At 25.2% G+C, this 26,539-nt stretch overlaps 1 protein-coding gene across 1 annotated transcript in view; it reads right to left on the bottom strand.

The window, feature by feature from the left end:
• The window catches only part of LOC122507287 (inhibitory POU protein), a 120,447-nt gene that overhangs the window by 10,711 nt on the left and 83,197 nt on the right, over positions 1-26,539 (bottom strand). Inside the window, exons 2-3 of the mRNA XM_043619897.1 lie at positions 25,854-25,910; positions 2,160-2,348 (exon numbers count right to left, since the gene is read on the bottom strand). Of these exons, the coding sequence (XP_043475832.1) occupies positions 2,160-2,348; positions 25,854-25,910 (246 nt within the window). The remainder of the gene's footprint in view (positions 1-2,159; positions 2,349-25,853; positions 25,911-26,539) is intronic.

The raw sequence follows: 26,539 nt of genomic DNA, 5'->3' as shown, positions 1-26,539 counted from the left end.
CTTTATTTAGTACTATTTTTTTATTAGAAAAAGAAATTTCTAAAAATTGATTTTTATTAGAAGAAGGAGAATTAGAAAATCACCTTCATTAGAAAAAAATTTTTTAGAAATTCACGTTTATTAGAAAAAAAATTTTTAGAAAATAAAAAATTAGAAAATACATTTTAAAAAAACTGTTGTGTAAAGTGAAAATGAATGCAAAAAAATTTGTCAAAATGAAAAGAAGAATAAAAATTTGTCAAAATGAAAACGAAAATGAAAGTAAAAATGAAAAAATAACAAAATGAAAATGATAGGAAAAATAAAAATTTGTCAAAACGATAAAGAAAATGATTGTGAAAGTAAAAATAAAAATTAGATTTTATAAAAAGTTTTTAACTTGGAAGAAAATTACGTCAGAATGTTCGCTACTTGATTAACAGATGAGTTTTAAAAAACTATTAACTATAAGAAAAGAATATGTAGTATTTTGAAGATTTAAACAAAAAACACTAGAAAAAATTCATTTTTTCAAAATGAATTAGAGATCAAAAAGAAAAAATAATGAATAACAATAAAAAATAATTAAATAATAAAAGTTAAGTAAATAATTAACTAAAATTATGAATAAATTAGTAATAATAATTAATTGGAAATTAGTAATAATTAAATCAAAGTAATAATAATTACTATTAAATTTGCACCAAATAATAATTTTAAGTAGTAACAATTAAAATAATAATAATAATAATAATAATAGAAATAATTTGTAAAAACGAAAATTTTAATCATTAATAATTAAGTAGAAAAAAAATAATGAAGAATGTTAAAAAATTATATTAAAATTTTAATGTAAATTTTATAATACGTATTTTCACCCCCGGATGTAGAAGTAAAAAAAGAATATAATTCTAGAGATTAATTATTGATATCAATGAGTTGTGATATGAGGAAATTTATCAATATTAGCGTAGGCTGTATAATATTTAAGAGAGAAACCATTTAACTACCCTTTATGAATTGTTCATGTTGTACTACCAGAAGATTATTAATCACAGTCATTACAATTGTCATGATATCATTAAATATGATAATACATTTTTAATACAGTAAATAATCTCTTTTATCACTGTTCAACGACCTAAGGGAAGTTTCACTATTTTTATTAACAATTTATTAAACACCCTAAAGAACGTAATCAAATTAATTTTATAGGTACTGCATTATAAAATTCAAAAGTAATATGTATAATTTTGTCATATAATTATGAAAATATAAAATTAGAGTTAGGAATTCAATAATTTATAATGAAACTATAATTTAGATGAATTAATTTCTCTCTCTCAGAGTGAATTACAAGAATTCAGGGAAATGAAAGTCTCATGGATTATCTAATTTTCTAATTATAACAAATTAGTCTAAAATATTTATAAAAAATTAACAATTAAAGCAAAATTTAGTATAATTATTTTCTGAATGAATTTTAAATATTTTAAAATTCCATTTTTTAAAATCACTCTTGGAAAAAATCCACCTGAAAATGATCACTGGAGATTTTAGTGGAATTCCAGAAATATTTTCCGTCTAAAATGCACTTGTCTTTCTTTTTTAGAATTCCATCGAAATTCCAGCGGAATCTCGTCGTTAATCCGTTACAATTCCGACTGAAATTATAATTGGAATTTTTATACTTTCAGTTGTTTGAAGCAAAAACCATTTAATTGACATAGATTAAAATTATTTTCAGATAAAATTTCCAATTTCAGTTAAAATTACACATGGAATTTAGTTGCAACAAAAATGAGTCCAATTTTTTTCTGTGAATTCAGAAAAAAATTACCGTCGTGATACAAGACGAATTCCGAAGGAAATTATGTATTATCAAAATTCAAAAGAAATCTTCGAAATTCAAATTAAGTAAAAATGTAACTGGAATTCTACAGGAGTTCTGTCAAAAATCCAACGGAATTCCAGACGGAAATTATTATTACCTCTATAAGTGATAAAGTTTTCAGTGGAATTTTTTCAAGTAAAAAATGGAATAAACATTAAGTTAAAAATTAAAAATTTTTGTTTAGAAACGACAATTTTGAAAGAAAGATGAGAATAGAATAAATGATTATATATATATGTAAATATTAAAATTCTGCAATCGCACTCACAAAGAGGTGTGATTGTACCTGATGATGTGGCCGATTATTAGGATGGGGGGTTGGCATGTGCGCCCCATGATGATAGACAGAGACGGGATCATGCTTTAGGGGCATTGGTGTGCCCCCATTGTGTTTTCCAAGGTCCGCAGCCAGAGCCTCTGCCCTAGAAAGCAGACCGTCCTGTAGACCACTGTTTAGGCCTCCGAATATGTCACCCTGGAACCAAACATGCCAAAATGTCCTTCAGATGTCACTTTTTTTTCTTCTTCAGCATAAAAATTAAATAACATTTTAATTTTACAATTTACAAATTTCAAATTCGTAAAAATCCCAACAAGAACAAAAATGTGGTACTTACCTGCTTTTAATTGTCCAAATTCTGCAGAATTGTTGAAATAATATTATTTTTTTACTGTTTTCCTACTATTTTCTTTTATTATTTTTATTTAATTATAATTTACATAATTAACTATAATTTATAATAATAATTATTATTATTTATGTTACAATTATTAATATTATTTAACTTTCGACTCCCTAACATAACTGGCTTATATGTTACTCCCTAAGTGGGGTACTAAATTACCCCAAATTTGACTAATTGCTGGAACGTTTGTCTTTATTCGAAAATAAGTTAATAAAATACATATTTTATTCGTTTCCTAATAAGGAAAAGAATTACGTTTTTTAATTTTTTGATTCATTGAAAAATGTGGTCAAAGAATTAAAAAAAACCAAGAAAATATCCGAAAATCTCCAGAATAATACTCTCCAAATCTAAATCAGTGGAATTTCATTTAAAGATTAGTGAAATTTGACTAAAAATCAGTGATTCTATTATCACCATTTCAATGAGTGAAATTTCACTAAAAATCAGTTAAAAATTATAAAAATTCTAATTATTTTTCACTGATTGGCTAATTAAAAAATTACTAAAAATTCTAGTGACACAAATTCAACATTTCAGTTAATTTTTGATTGTCCAATCAGTGAAAAATAACTGATATTTCAAATAGTTTTATCTGATTTTCAGTGCAATTTTACTGATTGAAATCAGTAAGAATAGAGTTTACTTCTTCTTCAGTTCATTGATTTAGATTTAAAGAGTGTTTTACAGAATATACTTTGAACTTTGAGTAAAGTATCAATTACCCCAGTTAGGAAGTCTAGAGTTAATACATACTGCAATAATAACTGTAATAATTAATAATTATTATTAAAATTATTAAATCTGCACAGATGAAAAATTCCCAATTTAAATGAATTTTCACTTATTCAGATTTAGAGAGTGTAGAATGTAGAAAGTAAAAATATTAATTTAATGATACTAATTAATTATAATAATTAATTAAACAATAAATACAATAAAAATTAAATAAAGAAATTCACAAATAATAAAAAATAAATAATGATAAACACTTTGCAATAAAATAATTAAATATAAATCTTCAAAATCATAAATACTTCTCTTTTTGGGTTTCAACAAAAATCACTCACTAGCACAGAAAAAACATATAACATTTAACAAATAAACAAACAAAAAGTGGGTAAATAAAATAAGAAATACACAAACACGAAAATTGCAAAACAAACAGCATTTTTTTGCAATAAAATAATTTTTGCACATTATAAAAAGGAAAAAAATGTAGGTACTATTTTAAAATGAAACAAATAAAAATAGTATGCAAAATAATGAGGATGTATAAAAAATGCAACATTCCAGAAAAAGCGAGTGCATGTAGAAAATTTAAACAATAAAATAAACAATAAATAATAATAACCACTGGTAGATGAAACATTCAGATTCTTAAAATAATTCCACTATATATAGTAAAAGGACCTTACACTTTATCTAAACTTAATTTGAATTTAATAAATTATAATCAAAAATGCATTTTATTATAATTCGATTTTGCATAAAAAAAATTATAAGTGGAGTAAAATGGAAATTTTTGTTGTAGATTCATTTATAAAAGAATGTAATAACCAGTGAAATTATTCATAGGTTAATAATTGAAATAATTAATTAATTATAAAATAGTACTTAATAAATTAATAAAAATGAATATAAAGTTATAAACATAGTAATAATTATTCTGCATTTTTGTTTGATTAAATCAAACGTTTGGTCCATATACAGTCAAAAAGTTTGATTTATTTAAACAAATATTTAGTTTATTTAATTCTATTTTTGTTCTATTCAACCAAATATTTAGGTTCATCTGACCAAATGCTTTGTCTACGAAAAAGAAGCTGTTGTTAACCGAATAGCTAAAAGTTTTATTATGTCAGTGAAATTTTTAAATGATTCAGTTTAAACTTTAACTAAATATTTATCCCATTCGAAAAAATATTTGGTTTATTAAACAAATTTTTTTGACGATTCAATCAAATATTTGGCTATAAACTTAATCTAGTATAATTAGTAAAGACGTTAAATAAATTTAACCAAATTATTTTATCTACTGAACCAAATATTTGGTCCATTTAGTATTATTATTTTCCCTACTCAATAAATTCATTAAAAAAACGTAATGAAACCTATTGATTTTTCATGCGTTTCTTAATTTTTCAATTTCTCTGAAGCTAATTAACATTTTTTAATATTCTCGGACTCATTTAAATCGTTATTTAATGTAGAATTCAATTTATTTATCGACAGGGTGTCTACAACTAAGATGAAAAAAATTTTCCTGACATTTCCAGGCCTTCTAAAATTTTTTTTCAGGTTTTAAGAATAGACATAATAAGAGGTTACAAAAAATGCACTGCTTATATTACATTTAATTTGATAACACTTATAAATGACGCGAGTGAAGTTCACAACGATTGTCATTAACGATTTGAAGAAAAAAAACTATTTTTTACTAAGAAAACAATATTTTACGTTTACAAAATTTTCTTTTTTACCTTTTTGTTCAATTAACATTATAAAAGTTTTATTAAGACAAAAGTCTGAATAGAAAATTATTTTTTCTCCTAACCGTTGTAAACGTTAGCAACATTATAAATGATAAATATAAAATGAACATTTTTAAAATAAAAAATTTATGAACTTTAAAAACAAATTGATTTATTTTAGAAAAAGAATTTTTTCAGTGCCATTATTTCTGCTTCAATTTGTGCAGTTTCTTTGGTAGCTTCGTCGACATGACTCTTTTCTTTTGAATTTTGATCTTTCAGAATTTTATGTGGTCAATCTTTTTCTATTTGATTAAATATGTCTGTGGTTAATATTATTTATCAAAATAGAATAGAAATGCAAATGAGAAAGGCACTGTTAATTATTATACCATTAAATTTTCATTAAAAATTTGTTAAACCAATTGTAGACATTAAAAATATTGTTCAAGAGTATTTCAAAATCATGATAAAAAAAATTCCCTGATATTTCTCTGTTTTCCAGGTGTTGTAGACACCCCGATCGAAACCTGGTAAGGAAAAATATTTACTAAAAAACCGATAAATAAATTGAAGTCTACATTAAATAACGATTTAAATGAGTCTGAGAACGTTAAAAAATGTTAATTAGTTTCAGACAAATTGAAAAATTAAGAATATAGTATTTTTTTATATATATCTAAGATCTAACAGACTACTTTAATTGGAATCTGTAAACTTATCGCTGGGAATCAATGCAATTTTGCTAATTCAAATTTAGGGAGTAAAAAAATTTTCTCTTATGAAAAATAAAAACTTTTTCCTTTTAGAAAATGAAAACTTTTCCCTTTATAAGTATAAAATACATATGTACGCGTATAGATAAAAAAAATTGTCTTTTGTATTTCTACGATAAAGACATTGAGACTCGATAAATCTCTCTCTGTCTCTCTTTCTCTCTCTCTCTCTGTCTCTCGAGTTTATATATTATTGTCTAAAGAAAACGATAGAGTATAGATGATTGGTATACATATACCTATCTATATGTATGTATATATGCATATATATATGTATACATTCATTACATCCGCATTGCCCGATCAATGTTTCATGTGAAAACCACCGTCGCGCTCCGACGCGTCGATTATTTATGAACTACCGTGCCTTGTTCTTGGATCTACTCGACATCACATGTAGGTTGCTGAACCTCAACCACTTGCACTAATCTTTTTTCTTTCTTCAAAAAAAAAAAAAAGAAAAAAAAATACTTCTTGACAGATTTTTTTTATCTTCCCTTTGATTTCTCAATAGTAACACATGACAAAAAAAATATTCCACATAGACACAGTCATTAAAAATTCAACTAAAACCAATTTTTCACTCTTCCTAGAGGTCATGAAAAATTTATAACATCTTTTCTTCTTGGAAATTTATCACTTTTCTTATTATATAAAAAATTATATTGTATTTTGCTTCTCATATTAAAATCTTGATATTCTTTCTCTAAAAGTCAACATTTTTTTTTGCGCAAAATTTGATTTCTTATTGTTCAAAGTTTAAGATTTATTTCTGAAATAAAACATTTTCTTAAACAATTATTTCTTTTGAATTAACTGTTAATAAAATGTTATTTAATGTTATTAAAATGTTAATAAAACTGTTAATAAAATAAAATTTTTTTTTTAAATTTGTATTTCTTTTAAATTTTTTTATAAATTTAAAATTTTACAAAATTAAAATTTTTTTTAAATTATTATTTCTTTAAAATTTTTTTATAAATTTAAAATTTTACAAAATTAACACTTTTTTTAAAATTAAGAGTATTTTTTAATTTGACGAATTTTTAAAATCAACTATTTTTAAAAATTAAGAGTACATTTCTAAATGAGTAAATTTTATGTTACACTTTTTTTAAATTAATTAATGTTCAATTAAAGCTTATTAACATTCATATAATTTCAAATGAATGACATTTTTATATTACTGTTTTTTATTATATTTAAATTAATTGAAGTTCAATTAATATTTATTTTTATATTTATTATTTATATATTTTTCAGAAGAATTAAATATATAATAATCGAGAGATTATTTCAACAGTTTTTGCTTTTTTGATATGTTTTGATAGATAATATTCTATCTGTTGTTTTAATTTATTAATATTATTTTTTATTTTTTAATTAATTCAAACAAATCTTTATTAGTATACAAAGAAGTTATTAATATTTTTATTTTATATAATATATTGTTTTTTTTGGGTTGAAGTGACAAATTTTAAACATTCATAAAACAGAAATTCAGAAAATTATAATGAAAACTTGCAATAAGAAGGAAATAATAATAATAATTTGCACCATTTCTAAATCAAGCAAAATTATATTTTTTAAACAAAATTCCTAGTTTTATCTAGAAATAAAGAAAAAATTTTTTTAATAAATTACATTTTTTTTTAAAAATTAAAAATTTCTTTTGTAAAAAAAAGGTAAAACTTTTCCATAAATTCTATTTGTTAATTACGTTTTTTAACAAAAATTTTTGAAAAAATATTTAAAAAATTTGCACAATTACTATTTTTCAATCACGTATTTTAATAAAATTCTTTTTTCTTATAATTTACAGTTATAATTATATTAATTATTATATATAATTGAATGCGCCTCGATTTTTTAAATTCTATTACAGTAAACAATCCTTAAAAAATTGTTTTATAATTTAATTTTGTAATATTTTTACAATATTCTGGAACCAAGCGAAAATAATTCTTGTTGAACATTTTCAATTACAAAAAAGTTTTAAAAATAGAGTTGCATTCCGACAGGTTCGACTGTAATTGAAAAAATTGGCATAATTTCTACTTTTTAATCACTATTTTTGTACAAAATTTTTTGTTTGTTTTTAAATATTTTGTACAAATAATCTTGTTAATATAAAGAATACTAATCATTTCTCTATGCTTTTTGATTTGTACTAAGAAAATAATTCAAAGCAAATTCAATTTTGTTTAATTTTATTACAAAATGAGAATTGTTAATAGACATTATTGTTAAATATCTATGGACATGAGAAGCAGATATTAAATACGCGCGTTATTTTAGCTATAGTAACATTTTTGAATTAAATATGTCTTTAAAAAGTTAATTAACATTAAATTAGCAATAATATTTTTTAGAAGAAATAATATATATGTTACTGGAAGTAATTAAAACTTTTTTTCTAACTCGATGCTAATTCTTTTGTTAAAAAATTTACATTTTTTATTTTTGAAAAATTAATTTGTATAATATTCCGATAAATTTATTAAATGACCAACTAATTTATTTACTCACTAATATTTGCAATTCGTAAAAAGAAAAATTTCTTTTACTTCAAATCGACTATATGAACTTTATTTTCCTTTTTACTTGTCCCGCAAATAAATCTAAATTTTCCTTCCAACAAACTCTCACATTTCAAGCTTAAGGAAGCACGTAGAACTAACAACGAATTAATTTCCTTGCTTTGTGAAAAATCGTTCTAATTCCTATAGAAAAAGTATCAGTGATTACGGAAATGAATGACTAGTTACAGAATAAGTTAAGAATATAATAAATCTAGAGAAGCACTTGTTTCCCAGAATTAATGACACCGAGTGAGAGAGAGAGAGAGAGAGAGTCAATGACGTATTTAGAAGGAAAGAATAGAAAAGAAAGAAAATGAAGAAAAAGTAAGGAATTTGGCATTTTCCCTCGTGACCAAATAAGTGAACGTTAGGAATATAAGTTGCTTTTCTCTGTATATATGTATAGAAGGATACAAAAGATACAGATTGCTGTTGTTAGCCCCACAGTTAACACCCTGTTGTTTAGCAAACTTGTTGCTGGCGCCCCATCTAATTCTACGGCCGCGGCTAATAGAGTCATTTTTCGAAGCCGCCCACCAACCTCCACGGCTAAATACATCTTCCAGCACGTCGCGCTTTAAGGATTAGCCAATTACAATTGAATTACTGCCCTCGCTATTCGCAAAATTTATCTCTCTTTCGAGACCCCCTCTCAAACTGATGTATCTTTTAACTTTCGAAAATACCTCATATTATTACATATTACAATATTATTTCCTCTTATTCTTATTATTATTATTATTTCATATTTCCCAATGAATGTGTTTACATTCAAAATAATACAAGAACGAAAATGACAATTATTATCAACTCCAAAAACTAAATTCAAAAAAAAAGTCTATCTTAGAATAAAAAACATACCTGCATGGTTTTTTTTTATTTTTGATATCGAAATAGAGCTCTATTTATTTTTGTCCACTGAACGCAATCTCGAGTCCTAAAATTACCTATATAACGTGAAAATTATCAGAAAAGTGGGGATAAAGCCTAAAAACTGTGTTTTTAGGGATTCTCAGTATATTTTTTCTAAGGTCTTTTTCTTTTCCATAAGGTTTTAAATAAAAATTTAAAACTTGTACACGGAGAAAAAAATGCTGTTGAATCAATGACATATCCCGAGTCGAAATTTAAGCCCTACTTTCACCCTGAATTTTCAGGGTCTATTGAGTGTTAGGAGTAGTAAAGTAGGGTCTAATTCTAATACGATTAGACCCTACTTTGACTCCCAAAATAGGCGGAAATTTGCCAATCTTCCATTTGGAGAAGCAAAGGAGGGTCTACTTCTAAGAAACCTATACCGTACTTTTAAACCTCGTAGACCCTACTTTCATACTCCTAGACCCTACATTCTAAAAGAAAATTTAGAATTATTTTTTAATGCATTACTTGAAACACTGCAAATGCAAAAAGTACTCGAAATTCATAAATACTGATGTGTTTTATAGCGTCTATATACACTTCGTGTATATAGACGCTATAAAACACATAAAATTCCACTTTTACTCATCCCAAGTGCTTCATTCGAATCTGAGCAAATCTTCAAATTTTTCTTTTTCTAATTGTAGGGTCTAGGAGTATGAAAGTAGGGTCTACGAGGTTTAAAAGTACGGTATAGGTTTCTTAGAAGTAGACCCTCCTTTGCTTCTCCAAATGGAAGATTGGCAAATTTCAGCCTATTTTGGGAGTCAAAGGAGGGTCTAATTGTATTAGAATTAGACCCTACTTTACGACTGCTAAACCTGAATAAGCCCTACATTTTCAGAGGCTAAGTAGGGTCTAAATTTCGACTCGGGATGGGTTTGATTCATTGAATAGTGTCATAACGGGCTGCCTAACGTATATGCTGTTGTTTTGAAAGCACCGATTCTAATGATTCGATAGTATCACTTTCTTTGAAACAAAAGCATATTTCTCAAATTGACAGCATACTATGTTAATTCGAAGGTGAATCCTTTTGAATGAATAAACAAAATTTTTTAATTTAACAGTATATGCTTTTGAGTCAATGACTATAACTTTTAAATTTAAAAGCATCATTTTTATGATTCAAAAATTTGTACTCTTAATTTTTTTAGTTGTTGCTATCGATTGAATAACACCATACTGTTAATTCAATTCTTTTATGTGGTTAAATATATACCAACGATAAATTGAAAAAAGGGAATTTTTGTTCACATGTTTTTTATATACTATAATTAATTCTCACACCTTTAACACAACACTTTTTATACACATCTTTTTTTCAATTTTTCACACTAACATATACATCTTTATTATTATTTTCATTTTTCCCAACGGCTAAACACACACACACACATACACATTCAAACACACTTATCTTTTTTAGTCAGAAAAATACGGCTATTCCCAAGCGGTCACCCATCCATTTAGTAACCGCGACCAACGACGCTTAACTTCCGTGATAGACGAGAACCGCCGCGCTGCAATGTAATACATCCGCTTCTCAACGTTGGGCACTTACTTTGTGGTTAAATACCGTGCTCGAGATTTTTCGCGTATATAAGGGAATTTATATAGGGAATTTATATTTAACTAGTCATTAATTAATTAAAAGAATTTAAATAATACTTTTTTATATTGGAATCTCAAAAACGACAGGTTTAATAAACATATAAATATATGTGGGTAAGTATTTCAATAAATTTAGTACCTGTCAATGTCTCAAAACATAGTGTTCTTATTTTTATAGCATATGCTATAGGCAGTCCGCAATAGCACCACTCATTGAAACGAAAGCATATGCTTTCGTTTTCAGAGCGCCCTTCTTTGGAGCAAACAATTTTTCATTTGATTTAAATTTACACGCATTTTCTTCAAATTTACCTATTAGATGCTTCAAATGAATAATGTCAAAGAAGCAATAAATTATTCTGTTGCTATATATAGATGAACTATAGAAACAATTTGCACAATATCATTAATTCTACAGTACCGTACTTTTAATTTAAACAGTTTCATTTTTTCATTTTAAGCAATATACTTTTCGATTAATAAATGTGTCATTGAATCAATGACGGGGAATTCAATAGCATGGAGATATTTGATTCAACAGCACTTTTTTTTCAGTGTACTTTAAGACCCAATAATGGACAAACTCGAAAAATAGAGAATTTTGAGAAAAGTGGGGGTATTTTATTTTTATTACCCAAAAACAGACCCACAAAAAAACACATTTTCTGGATTTTTATCTCAACTTTTTTCAAAAATCTTCCGTGCTAAGAAATTTTGCAACTCTCGATCGTGTTCAGCGAACAAAAATACATTAAAAATCACTTCGATATCAAAAACTAGGAAAAACATTTTCAGGGATAACACAAAAATTGAATTTTGTTTTCCCTGAATTTTTCCTGATTTTCAAAAAAAAAATTTACTTTTTCTCTGACCCCAAAGAATATACTGGTTCACTTTATAAATGTTTAGATACTCAAAAAATGTTCTATTACATTTCTTTATGAATTTCTTTAATTATTAAATTATTCGAAAACATCAATAACTTCATTTTTAAAAAGAAATATTTAATCATTATTTTATTATGAAAATTTTCAAATTCAAACCTTTTAAAATTTAATAAATTATAAAAATATTATAAAACATGAAAAAATCGATCCATTTTTTCATGTTTTATACTAATATTAAAATTATATTTTATAATAATTATACCGAGTTATAAAATCGTTATTTCATAGTATCAGAATATTGTTAAATTATTCTCATCACTTCAATTCAATTATTACTTTCTAGAATTTTTAACTAAAATTCTTCTTTAAATCAATTATTTTTTATAATTTTCGAAAAACATCTTTGAGAATTTTCAAATCTATTTGTTTACAATTGAATTTTACAAAATTTCAATTATTCGAAAATTCTTTAATTAAATGTTATATTATAAATACTTGAAACAATTTGGAAAAAAAAATGCAATTAAACTTCTTCAAAAACATTAATTCTACAGAATTGTTAGTTAAAAGTATGAAAAATTTAAATTTTAAGAGAATTTAATTTGAAACTTTTTCAAAATTCAAGTATTTCTGAAAATTTATGCCATAATGTTTTTAATATATTCAATTATTATCTAAAATTTTAACTAATAATTCTACTAGAATTCAATTATTTAAGTACAAAAATTAAAAATTTATTGAATAATTGAAATTTTCTTAAAATTGAATTCTTATAAAGAATTTTATCAACAAACTTTTAAAGAATTGAATTCTTTTGAGGAATTTTAATAAAATTTTCAAGAATAATTACCTACTTTTTTCGAGAAATTCGATTAAAATTGTATCAAAATTATTGAAATTTTTCGATGAGATTTATTATTTATGAAATTAATTGAACCCTTGTAAAAAGTTTTATTATTTTTGAAAATAATTGAATTATTGCGAAGAAATTTATTTAAAAAATTGTAAATAATTGAATTCCTGTGAAATTTTTATTATTTATGAAAATAATTGAATGTTTGTGTAGAACTTTATTAAAATTTTTGAAATAATTGAATTCTTTTGAAAACTTTTATTAAAATAGCAAATATTAAAAATCATTGAAATTAGGAAAATTTTTGAAAATAATTTAAATTTTGCCAAGAATTTTATAAAAATTCTTGAAAATAATTGAATTTCGGAGAAGAATTTTATTATTTATAAAAATAACTAGAATTTCGACGAGAATTTAAAAAAAATTTTAAACATAATTGAATTTCAGTGAAAGAATTTTATTACTTTTGAAAATAAATTGAATTTCTGCAATCATTGGTAAATTCTCCAAAATTCAATTTTTTTAGTGTTTTTAACTAAAATTCTTAAATCTTAATTCTATAAATCCATTATTTTTAATAATTAATTAAATATATTTAAAAATTTATCTTATTTCAAAAAAATTTGAATTATTAAAATTTTTCAAAAATCTAAGTTCTTTAAACTTTCTAATTAAATGTATTCAAAATTGGAATTTTATAAAATTTCAAATTAAAAGCTTTTTAAGTTCATTTTTAAAAAATTAAATTAATTTTTTAATATTTAAGTGAAATTATTTATTAAATAATTGGCAAGTAATAATTTTATAATTGTTCTTTAAGAATTAAGTTATTTAGAAAAAAAAGAAATAAAAAATTTATTCGAAATAATTGTTGAAAACAAATATTATTGACAATATTGGACCAATTATGATTGCAAATATTGCCCCTAGATTGTGAATGTGTAAAAATTGCCAATATTAATCCTAGTAATCTAACTTGGACATTGCATAATTACGAAAATTGGCGTAAGGTTGGGCTAATCTTGGAAGCCATGTTATCATTATTAAGTTTTTTTTCAACTCCGGAAAAGAAAAATCAATACAAAAACTTGAATTTAAATACAGAATATTAGGTAGTTAGTACTCAGTTAACTAAAATTGTCTCAACTGGGGTCAATATTGGCCCTAGTCTATTCGAAACTGTCAAAATCTTAAATTTGAATTTTTATCACAATAATTGTTATATAGTTGAGAAAACTTATGTCAATATATTGTGGAAATATTTGCGCATTTGCTAAGCTTTTTTTTTGCTACATTTGAAATACTGGCTTGAAACTGGCTCAATATTGACTTCCTATTGGCTAAATATCGGCTTAATACTGACGAATACAATATTAGTCCAATTTGAGGCCAGTTGTGGACAACAAAATGGACAATCCACACAAAATGAACGAAAAGTCAACAATAACTTCGAAAAAGAAAATCAATTAACAAGAAATTTTTCCCCCTAAAAAGTAAAAACCAATTTCAAATATTGAAAGCGTCTAGACACGAAATTATCCAATATTATCAACAGAAAAAAATAACTAAACATAGATTTCAATTTACAGAGCATTAAATAACTTACCGAAAGTATGTAATTTTTTTTCTCCTTTTTTTTGTTCTCTCGCGAACAAAATATCTTGATTTAATCGAATTTCCCTCCCCCACCTCTCAATAATCAGTTTCCACTAATGTATATACACGTACATACATACACATAGATATATATTGAATTTTGCCATTTGAGTTTTGCGCAGTTGCTAAAACTGGAAAGACCCTCTCTCTCTCTCCGCCTCGCAAAAACCCCCGGCGCCATCATTGTATATCGGATGCGGCAAATTGGAACGATTATGCTATTTCCGTCCGTTAACCTACATTTACCCCAGATATTCACCATAGTCTGATGCTTGAATAAATAAATTCTTCTAGAAAATCTGACATTTGACACGAAAACGAGCAGACTGTTTGAAATTATCGCATGCATGGCGGAGTACCTACTGTCTAGGATAAGAGTCGTTTTTATATTCTAATCCATTATTCAATAACATAAAATCGAATTCCTTTACAAATTGTCTATCTCTGTTTCCTAAGTAACTATTCAAAAGACAATGCCATTATATCCATTATATCAATTACAAATACCACTTTATCACCTTTTTCTTTATCTTCATTAATTTATTCATTATATATCAAACGACTAATTCTTTTCTTTCTTCTCTTTTTCTCTTTTTTTCTATTTGTCTCTCGACTGGAGTGCGGCTTTTTTCTATTTTTATATTAACCAATATTTTAAATAATCTATTATTTATGGTCATTAAAACAATTTGCATTTTTTAAAGTTAATGAGCCTGTTCAAATATTACGTAGGTACAAGTTTAGAGATTTCTTATTTTATTATTATTTCGTACTATTATTATATTTATAAGGATTACTATTAATCTTCTTATTTTTAATATTATTTTATTTTTATCATCATTAAAATTATTATTATTTTCATTGGGTAACATTTTTTTAATATTATTATTACTATCTCTTTAAAGAATCAGCAAATGTTTACTAATTTTAATTGGTAATTGACTATTTGCTTTTCAATTAGTAAATTTTCAAATAAATTAGTAGAAATTACTATTTATTAGTCAAATTTTCTAATTCAAACGTAAGAAACCAGTCACTAATTCAAATTAATAAACATGTTTACAAATTCAAATTTAGAGAGATTTTAATTATTATTTAACATTTGGTGATATTTATAATAATTTAATTAATATATGTAATAAATTAATAATACAATATATATTATTTAATATAAAATGTATACTGTATATAATATATATAAAAAATTAATATAGTAAATTCACAACTTCATTTTACTAAAACTCTCTCTAAATTTGAATTAGTGACTGACTTTTTGCTTTAAAATTAGTAAATTTTACTAATAAATTAGTAGAAATTACTATTTATTAATCCTTTGCGGCACATACTTTGAGGATCATGTCTAGACAGTTTTTGGGGTCGCTGACTACGAATCTGGGATCAGTTTTTAAATATTCAAAATGTCGGATCCAATATGGCGGACTTATTTTTTAAAATTAATCAAATTCAATTGAAACTATTAAGTTACTTAGGTTTTTCTCAGGGTTGCTGATTACGAATATGAATTCAGATTTTGAAAACATAAAATGTCTGATACATTTTAGACAACAAATTCTTCAAAATTTATTTGATTTTTTTGAATCTTGGTAACTGTGGAGTTATTGGTGTCCCTGATTGCAAATTCTTAGTTAGGTTTTGAAAATGCCAAACTAAATAGGAATGCCAGTGCAAATTGCAATAAGTCGCTAAGGAGACTTCATATTTGTAATTATAGCGACCCCAAAAACCCCCGAGTAACACGTTTCAAGTTTATTAATTTAATTTTAAAAAATAAGTCCGCCATATTGGATCTGACATTTTGAATTTTCAAAATCTGAATTCATATTCGTTATCAGCGACCCCAAAAACCCCTGAGTAAAAAGTTTCAAGTAAATTCGATTAATTTAAAAAAAATAATATAAGTCCACCATATTTTGGATCCGCCATTTTGAATTTTGAAAATATGAAAAATCTGACTTCAGATTCTTAATCAGCGACCCTGAAAACCCCCTAAAGTGCACTTGGCCATTAAATTCCTTGACTAGAAAAGTGAATGCTTCAACGGGTTTTAATACACGGAGAAAAAGGAATAGTTGACACATCCAGATACATGGATATCACAGCCATATTATATTGAAAAATACGGGATATCCATAGTTAAGGTTGCTGCATCCATATTCTATGGCTGGCTGTATATTGTTGGAGCAGCAAAAGATCTATGGTTGGGTGATCCATAGTAATGGAAATGGGAAACAAAAAAATTAGAATCACTCAATTAATTAAATTCCATGTCACTTGAGATATTTTATACACATTTTTGTTAATTAATACACACCACTTATTGAATAACCGCATATTTACGAAATAAATTATTAACCGATGGGGGAGACACGAACCCTAGACCTAACGCATACTAAACACTAACGCTATCCACTACACTATACACGCAACTACAATATTTAAGCATATAATATTCCTTATATACTCTACACATATTTCATGAAAATGAATTTACATAAAAACTAATAGACAATAACGATAATAAATAATAAACAATTATAACACTATTTATACACAATAAACTCACAACGTGATTATATAGACGTGACAGGAAACCGACGCGACGGACAAATTGAGACGACCATTTTTAAATGGATGCCATGATAATGAATTGCGCGCAACATGTATCGAAATTTTGAACTAACTATGGATCTCCCAACCAAAGTTTATATGGATGAGGCAGCCATATGTGAAAATCCATAGCATGAATTGTAAGCCCAACCATGCCTATGGATATCACATCCATATTTGATTCAACAATATAATATGGCTCCCTCATCCATTGAATATGGAATGTGCTTCCATTCTGAAAGTTGTTTCTTCCATTGAATTGGATAACACAACAATATTCTGCTCAACAATATTTTTATGGATATCTCTTCCAGACCTTTTCTTTCCGTGTAGAATTTACTAATTCAAAAGCAAAACTCCACTCACTTATTGAAATTATTAAACATTTTTAATACAGTCGAACCTGTTGGAATGCAACCCTATTTTTAAAATTATTTTGTATTCAAAAATGTAAAACAAGAATTATTTTCACTTAGTTCCAGAATATTGTAAAAATATTACAAAATTAAATTATAAAACAATTTTTTATAATTGTTTTATAATTAAAAATTTACTGTATTGTTTACTGTAATAAAAATTAAAAAATCGAGTTCCATTCTGACAGGTTTCACTATAATTCAAATTTAGAGAACTTAAAGAAAAAATTTTGACAATTTTATCTCAGAGGAAAAAATATAAAAATAGTAATAAAATTAATAAAAATAATAATAATGATAATAATAATAATTATTATTATTATTATATCAAAAATACTAATAATAACCATGATAATAAATAATAGGTAACGTTTTAAGAATTGATACTCTTTTATGTCTGACTAAAGTTGATTACTACTACTGTCAGCATCAAGCATTGAATGTTTTGTCTGACTAAAGTTGTCTTTTACTACTGATCATTATTAAACATAATAAGAAATGAAAAGCAGCACCGCACCGTCTGACGAAAAATTATGGTTACTACTAATACAATAAACCGAAATCAGTGCACAATTTTCTTGAAAGTATCAAATTGATACTAAAGTGTATTGTTTTGATACTAAAATGTGGATCAAATAAAAAATTGATCTTGATTTTTTATTTGATCCACATTTTGGTATCAAATTGATACACTTTAGAATCAATTTGTTATTGTCAAGAAATAACCTTACTAAAAATTTTTGTTTACTTTTGCTACTATTACTACCTATAAATTTCTAAGAATATAAGCACAGTTTTTCTAAGGATACCAAATTGAAACAAAAAACATTAAAATTTTTGCTAAGCAACGTTTTCCCAATGGGAAATGCCAGTGTAGTGCCGATGTTCACCACTGGCTTAGTACTCAGACGATTGTTCGGCGTAGTCTTGCCGAGCCTCGACAATTAGTGCTGGCTGTATGTCTGAATGATACTGAGATATTAATACTTTACTGTACACATGTGTCGTTAGCATAGTGGTTAGAGCGTTAGTCTGTTAGTCCGTAGGTCGTAGGTTCGATTCCCCTCGTCAGCAATTTTGTTTATTTTCATAGGTTTGCGATATTTCTAGATTCCAATCGTTAGGTACTAAAATATGAAAATCTAATGCACACTTACTGTAATTGTTTATTATTTAATTTTTAAATGTTATAAACAATTTTTTTCTACTTCATTTACTATATCCATTGTTAGTCTCCATCTTTAATACAATTTCTTTAAAAAGAGAAATATTTTATGAATAATAACTTTTTATTAACCCTTTAATGGCCGAGTTTTTTGCCGTTATTATAAACGTATAATATTTACTAAATTCGATTATTCTATTATTCAATATGAAAAAACAATTTTTTTTAACATGTTCCACCCCTTAAAACCACCCCTAACGTATATTACTACCCTAAAAAATTGATAATTAATCTAAGTAATAAATTAAATATTTTTTAGCTCCTGTCAGCTTTATAATTATTTATAAATATTCTCTGGTTGTTAAAAAATGCAAAAGAATTATAAATAACCACTTGAACATCACCCTTAAAGTCAAATAATCACCTCTTGACGATATTAATTTTTGTGAATATTTAAAAAAAAATCTATAGATTCTAAATGCATCTAAATTATAAAAAAAAGGTTTCTAAGTGACACAGATATGGATAATAATGTTAATCCCCCCCCCTTGGAACTCACCCCTATTTAATAATTATTCTTACATACTGTCAATAGTTTTGAACAATTAAAAAGGTCATTTTTATTAATTCTATACGTTTCGAAAATACGAAAAAATATTTTTATGGTGACTGGGTAATGATAGTAAATATAAACTACCCTTAAAAAAATAACCCTAAGGTCAAATAACCACCCTTTCATGATAAAAAGTTTTGTATTAGATTTTTAAAAATTATTAATTCTAATTGATTTTAAATCATAAAATGTTTTTCAGAATTACACAGTTATAGATGAAAATAATAATAAACAGCATCCTCAGAACTCACCCCTATTTAATAACTGTTCATAGATACAATTATAGTTTAATTGGAGAAATTTGTTATTATCTTTGTATATTGGGTAAATCGTTTGATATATTTTTTTATCAATGTTGAACAATTGTGATTCTGAAAACTGGAAAAAGATAATTTATATTAATTTTAACCAATTTACGACATTTTACCTTTTGCAATTTTTATTCCTTTCTCCTTTTTTCTTTTATCGTTCCATACTGAAAGGATTCATTGGAAACCCCCGAGTAACAAGTTTCCGGCAAATATGATGAATTTTTAATTTATTGTCCGCCATATTGGATCCGCCATTTTGAATTTTTGAAAACTGACATCATATTCGTAATCAGCGACCCCGAAAACCCCCGAGTAACAAGTTTCCGGCAAATATGATGAATTTTTAATTTATTGGCCGCCATATTGGATCCGCCATTTTGAATTTTTGAAAACTGACATCAGATTCGTAATCAGCGACCTCGAATACCCCCGAGTAATAAATTTTAGGCGAATTCGGTAGATTTTTAAATTGTTTTGTTTTTTGGGGGTAGTTTTCATTAATTTTCTTTTTACCCCGAGGAAAATTTTTGTTATTAATTTTTTTTTACAAAGATTACAATATTTTTAAACATTTGTTACTGCGTAAGCCGAAAAAAAAAATTTTTTCTTAAATTTATACCTTTTTTACAATTTTTGTCATTTTTCGCGTTTTTTAAAAGGGTGTATTTCAGAAAGGGTAGTTTTTTGGAAAATGAGAAGCATATGTATTTATTACTCTCGTTCACCCCTTCAAAATGAGACCTTAGCGGATTTGATCCGTTAAGTTTTAAGAAAGTTATGATTTTTTGAAGTAGGTGGTACGTATGTGTACCACTGGCCATTAAAGGGTTAATATTATTTACCATTTTGTTGTTAAATTATTTATAATTATTAATTTACGACTAATTAACAACAATACGGCATTTATTGCGGCAATATTCTCAGCCAGCACTGGTCCAGTGCTGCGCCAGCGCTGTCTGGCAGCACTGGCAGGAAGTACTTTGCCAGCGTTAGACAGCGTTATCATCCCAGAGTTATGCCAGTGCTGCCAGTGCTGGCGCAGTACTCCGCCAGTTGTAAATTTCCCATTGGGTTGATACGACTTTTGTATCAATTTGATATCCTTAGAAAAACTGTGATAAAGAATTGGTCTGAATAAAAAATTTTTCCCCTGTTGCTTCATAAATTTGAATACATTTATAATTTACGACTTAACAGCATGTGACTGTTAGACATTCAATGGTAATTTTTTCGACCACATTTCTCTTTAAATATTTAATAAATTGAACTGAAATTTTGTAAGAAAGTCTAAAATATAATAAAGAAGGGCAGTAACGTGCAAAAGTTTTAATAATTAAAAAATAAATTATAATAAAACGCTTTGAAATCGGTGAAGAAGAGAAATTGATTAGAAGTGACCGTGACAACTGATAATTTTAAAGTAATTTGTAATAATTAATTTTAAAAATATTTAAACTTTTTTACATCACTGCCCTTCTTTATTTTATTTTAGACTTTTGTACAAAATTTCAGCTCAATTTATTAAATATTTGAAGAGAAATGTGGTCGAAAAAATTACCATTGAGAGCCTAACAATCACATGCTGTTAAAATTGACATTTTCTACTAAAATCGAATTTTTTAAAACTAGATTATGATTATCTGACCTTAAGTGACCTTTACTACTTTGGCATAAAGTTATAAACTCTCTGACTTTATTACACTGAGTATAAAGTTCTAATAATATAGAAACGTTAGAAGTTTAACACACTTTTGCTACTGATATAACTTCTTAATCATATGTCTGTCTAAAAGTCACTATTACTACTGTTGATAAATTTTAGAAAAAAGTACATAATATTATAATCCTCGAACCGGAACTCTTCAAATCAAATTTATTCAAACTATTTAAACTATTCATTACAGCCACTAATCTTGCAAAAATGAAAATTTTTTGTCTGACTATAAACGACTGTCACTACACAGAAAAAAACATGTGTTAAATTTGTTGCGTGTAGTTTTCAGATGGTGTTTTTTTAACGCAATTTTGGTGTTATTTTAACCCCATTTAAAATGTATATTAATTTAACACCCTCTAGTGTCAATTTAACACGCTCTAGGGTTATTTTAACACCAATGAAGTGTTAAAATCACACAGTATCGGTTAAAAATGTTGCGTGTTGTTTAACACTACTTTTAGTGTTAAAATAACACTTCTTTTTTCCTGTGTACTCACCGCTAAAAGGAAACTATATCCCTATTCAATTTTATTTAAAAAAAAAGAAAATTCTCCACAACTTCGCTACTGATACCAAAAATTTATAAATTTAATTTTATATGCAGACATGTTCGTTAATTGATACAATTGTATAAGAAAAGCGAGACTTGCTTGTCTGACTAAAAATATCTGTTACTACTTTTTTTCATATTTTTCCATATTCCAAATATTTTAATTTTATTTTAGCAGTAGTATTTATTTATTTATATTTATTGCTATTAATATTTATTGATATCTACTGACTTTTATTTATTAATCGATATTTTATTTTTAATCATACAGTTAATAACTGCGGATATCAAAATTATCCAAATGTTTATAATTTACATTCATTTAATGTAATTTTAATTTCATTCCTATTTTTAATTTATTTAAATTTTATTTGTATGCTTCGTTTGTATTTTTATACGTGTAAAATTTTAAAAATCGTTAATTTCGTCAAGTGTAAATAATGAAAAAAAACAAATAAAGAGCAAGTGAAAATTAAAGTTCTAAATAAGCCAAATTCTATAATGAAATTATTTACTAAGAAAGAAATGTATATACAGGTGAAGATGCCTCATTGATGAAAATTTGATTCTAATTGTACAGTCGGCGCTATTTACCTAATGGGTCATTGTTGGTATGGTAAACAATGCAACAAACGTGAATAGCACTACAAGTACATTAGGATATTTGATAAAGACAAATTTACATCAAAGTGACATAGAATTCTTTTATAATAATTCTCTGTCTATCTGACCCTACATAACTCGGCAGAAATTAAACACACACAGTTTTTCTCAGGATAACGAAATTGAGTCAAAAAGCGAATCGAAACGTTGCTTCGCAACAGTGTTGATTTGATTTTTGTCTCAATTTGATATCCTTAGAAAAATTGTGGCATAAAAAGCAAATTTCATTTTTTTTTTTCATATCAATAGTTATTAATTTAGAATAAAACTACAAAAGTCTGCAAATATTTTCCACTTTTTTTTAACTTAGTCGTTTTGACCTAGGGAGTTAAAATTTAATACCCACGTGATACTTCACGAAAATAATTTTTTATTAATTATTTAGTATAAAAAATAGTTGATAAAAATGGTTTTTGACTTTATATAATTGAAAATGAATCTTCAATTAAGCAAAATCTTTCCTAAACATAACCTATAACTTTTTTACAGCATGAGGTCTCTATCATCGAAAAGCGTCACTTTTTTATTTTTACGATAGATTTCAGGAAAAAGTATTTTCTATTTCCCTTCTTTTCATCTTTCCTGTTTCTGTCACTTTGATTTTTTCATGTAATATTAGGTAAAAAAGGGGATTTTATTTTTCAAAAAGGGGATTCAGTTAAAAAAAAAGAGAATTTTCAAATTAAGCAAAAATTATTGAATTATAGTAACTAAAAATTTATTTTAAAGATTTTTTAAATTTTTTCTCATAACTACCTACAGCTTTTTTAAATCTTTTTTTTTTTGTTAAACTTTATCTGTTATTGACATTTTGTTATTTTATCCGTAGTCTGTAACTTTCTTTAAATTTTTAATCAAAATTTCTTTTACAACGTTACTTTTGTTTTAAAATATCCATGAATTTTACTATATACGAAGTGAATTTCAGAAAAAAATTAGTGAAATTAATTAGGGATTTGGAAAAATTACCTTCAAAAATAGTAAAATTCAATATTAAAAATTCATATTTTCAGAATAACACTTTCACTATTTTCAAAGACATAATTTTTTTAGAAAAATTAGAAAAGAAAAAATTTTGATTTTCACATATTTGATAAAAATTCTGATAAAATGCAATCTATTTAAATTTAGGATATCAAACAATCAGGAATAAAATTTTATAAAATTTAATAAAATTCATAGCAAAATTTTAATTCGGTATTTTTAACATTTTTTTAAAAATTCTCTTTAAAATGTCAATTATTATTATAAATAATAAAATTCTTCTCCGAAATTCAATTATTTAACAAAAATTTTAATAAAATTCTTGTCAAAATTTCAATTATCTTTATAAATAATAAAATTCTTCTCTGAAATTCATTTATTTTTAAAAGTAATAAAATTCTTCGCAGCAATTCAATTATATTCAAAAAATTTTCTAAATTTTTCGTCAAAATTTTTTTATAAATAATAAAATTCATCATAAAAATTTAATTGTTTTCAAAAGTTCTGATAAAATTCTTTGCAAAATTCAATTATCTTCAAAAATAAGAAAATTCTTTTCAGAAATTCAATTATTTTCAAAATTTTTTTTAAAATTCTCCTCAAAATTTCAATTATGTTTATAAATATCAAAATTCTTCTGCAAAATTCAATTACTTTTAAACATTTTTTAAAAAATCTGTTCAAATATTCAATTATCTTTGTGAATAATAAAATTCTTCTCTGAAATTCAATTATTTGCAAAGAATTTTAATAAAATTCTTGTCAAAATTTCAATTATCTTTATAAATAATAAAATTCATCCTAGAAATTTAATTATTTTCAAAAGTAATAAAATTCTTCGCAGAAATTCAATTATCTTCAAAAGTAATAAAATTCTTCGCAGAAATTCAATTATCTTCAAAAGTAATAAAATTCTTCGCAAAAATTCAATTATTTTCACAAATTTAAAATAAAATTCTTCTTATGAATTCAATTATTTTCAAATACTAATAAAAATATTTGTAATAATTCAATTATTTTCAGAACGTTTAATAAAATTTTACGCAGAAATTCAATTATCTACCAAAGTTAATAAAATTATTTGCAGGAATTCAATTATTTTCAAAAGTAATAAAATTCTTCTCTGAAATTCAATTATTTGTAAAGAATTTTATCAAAATTCTTGTAAAATTTTCAATTATCTTTATAAATAATAGATTCATCCTAGAAATTCAATTATTTTCAAAAGTAATAAAATTCTTCGCAGAAATTCAATTATTTTCAAAAATTTTTTTAAATTCCTCGTTGAAATTTTTATTATCTTGATAAAATAATAAAATTCATCCTGGAAATTTAATTATTTTAAAAAGTTCTGATACAATTTTTTGCAAAATTCAATTATCTTCAAAAGTAAGAAAATTCTTCACAGAAATTCAATTATTTTCAAAAAATTTTTTTTTAATTCTCTTCAAAATTTCAATTATCTTTATAAATATCAACATTCTTCTGCAAAATTCAATTACTAATGTTTTATAAATTTCTTCCCAATAATTCAATTATTTGCATAAAAAATAATTAAATTTTTTTTTTATAAAGTCTTAGAATTTAAATTAATGATTTTATCACTCGGTCATCTTTAATTATTATAAAATTATAAATTATTATAAATCTCGAAAAAGTCGATTAGTCGCATTTTTTCACAAAAAAAGTCGAAAAAAGTCGAAAAAGTCGCACAATCCGAGCCCTGAAGACAATGTTTAAAAATGTTAATATGTTTAAATAAATTAGATAATTATTCGAGTAATTTAAAATTGTTAATAATAATAATTAATTTAAAAGTGAACGTTGTCAACGTTGGTGACTTGACCAATTTTGTTCTTTTTCGAACATGATCGTTTGGGTAAAGTTGAGTGTGATATGAGAATTATAAAATGTTGTATGAGAAGTTTTCGACACGATCATCGACATCAACAGGAGCGACCACAGCTGTGCGAGAGAAGAGTCTATACATATATATGTTTGGCGATGGCCTCTCTCACTCTCTTGTATCCATGCGGCAAACGTAAGTGACACTTGACTCTTTTTATGGCACTCAAACTATCCCGTGCCACCTCATCGTATATCTAAATAATCAATTTACTTCTGCCCATAATCGTAACCACGAGTTAGCGAGTTTATGTGGGGCGTGCTCTACACGGTAACTACGTGGCTCCGTAAAGCATAAATATTATGGGACGTTTGCTACACGGCTTACAGCCTCTTTTCTCCAAGGCCTCTCTCTATATATATTTGTGTATATAACCAAAAACCCCGCTCATCTTTATCCTAATTCTCGGGAGAGAGAGAGCATCTCAAAGCCTCATTTTCTCTATAAAGCTCAAAAAACTTTTCCCCTCTAATAAACTAATTTATAATTACCAGGGCATAATTTTAAGTAAGCGAAAAAGTAAACGAAAATCAAAGGAAAAAACAAGAAGCAGACAAATATTTTTATATTGGTGTACTCACATTGTGCCTCGGTGACCAGGAATTACACATTATGGATGCATCTTCCAATATTCGACTCTGAAAAGACAAACGATTCATTCGTGAATTTTTTTACAACTTTGGAAATTTTTCTTTTTTGTTAATAAATTATTTATCTGACGTTCAACATTTATTTTAGACAGTTGATAAATAAATGGAGACATTCGAACAAAAATTGATTTATTTTAATAAAAAATTAATTCAATTAAAATAAACCAATTTTTGTTCGAATGTCTTCATTATTTATCAACTGTCTGAATTCATGAAAAGTAAAAAGAAAATAAAAATCAGTCAAAGAGGAAATCGAAAAGATTTCCTCTTCAGGGAGTTTATCAAATACAGTATCAAGGTATAATATATTCAGTACAGAAATATCAGAAATTAACAAAATTAAAAAAAAATAAGTTTCTTACCAAAGGAATAAATGCTATATTAAAAGTAATAGCATTCGACAAATTATCTTTTTTAAAAATAAAATTCGTCAATAATATAAAATAATTTAACTCAATATCTCATTGAAGAACAATAGAAGTTTGAGTCGAATAATGAAAAATAACAATAAATAAATGATAAAATAAATAAAAAATATATAATAAAATAAATAATAGATAATAGATAGTGAAAAATAATGAACAGTTTATAATAAAAAATAATTAGTAAATAATAAT

The sequence above is a fragment of the Leptopilina heterotoma genome, unplaced genomic scaffold, assembly GCF_015476425.1.
Source record: "Leptopilina heterotoma isolate Lh14 unplaced genomic scaffold, ASM1547642v1 Lhet_46, whole genome shotgun sequence".
NCBI classification, from domain to species: Eukaryota; Metazoa; Arthropoda; class Insecta; order Hymenoptera; family Figitidae; genus Leptopilina; species Leptopilina heterotoma.
The sequence above is the reverse complement of the archived record's forward strand: the minus strand, read 5'-3'. Positions and strand labels throughout refer to the sequence as shown.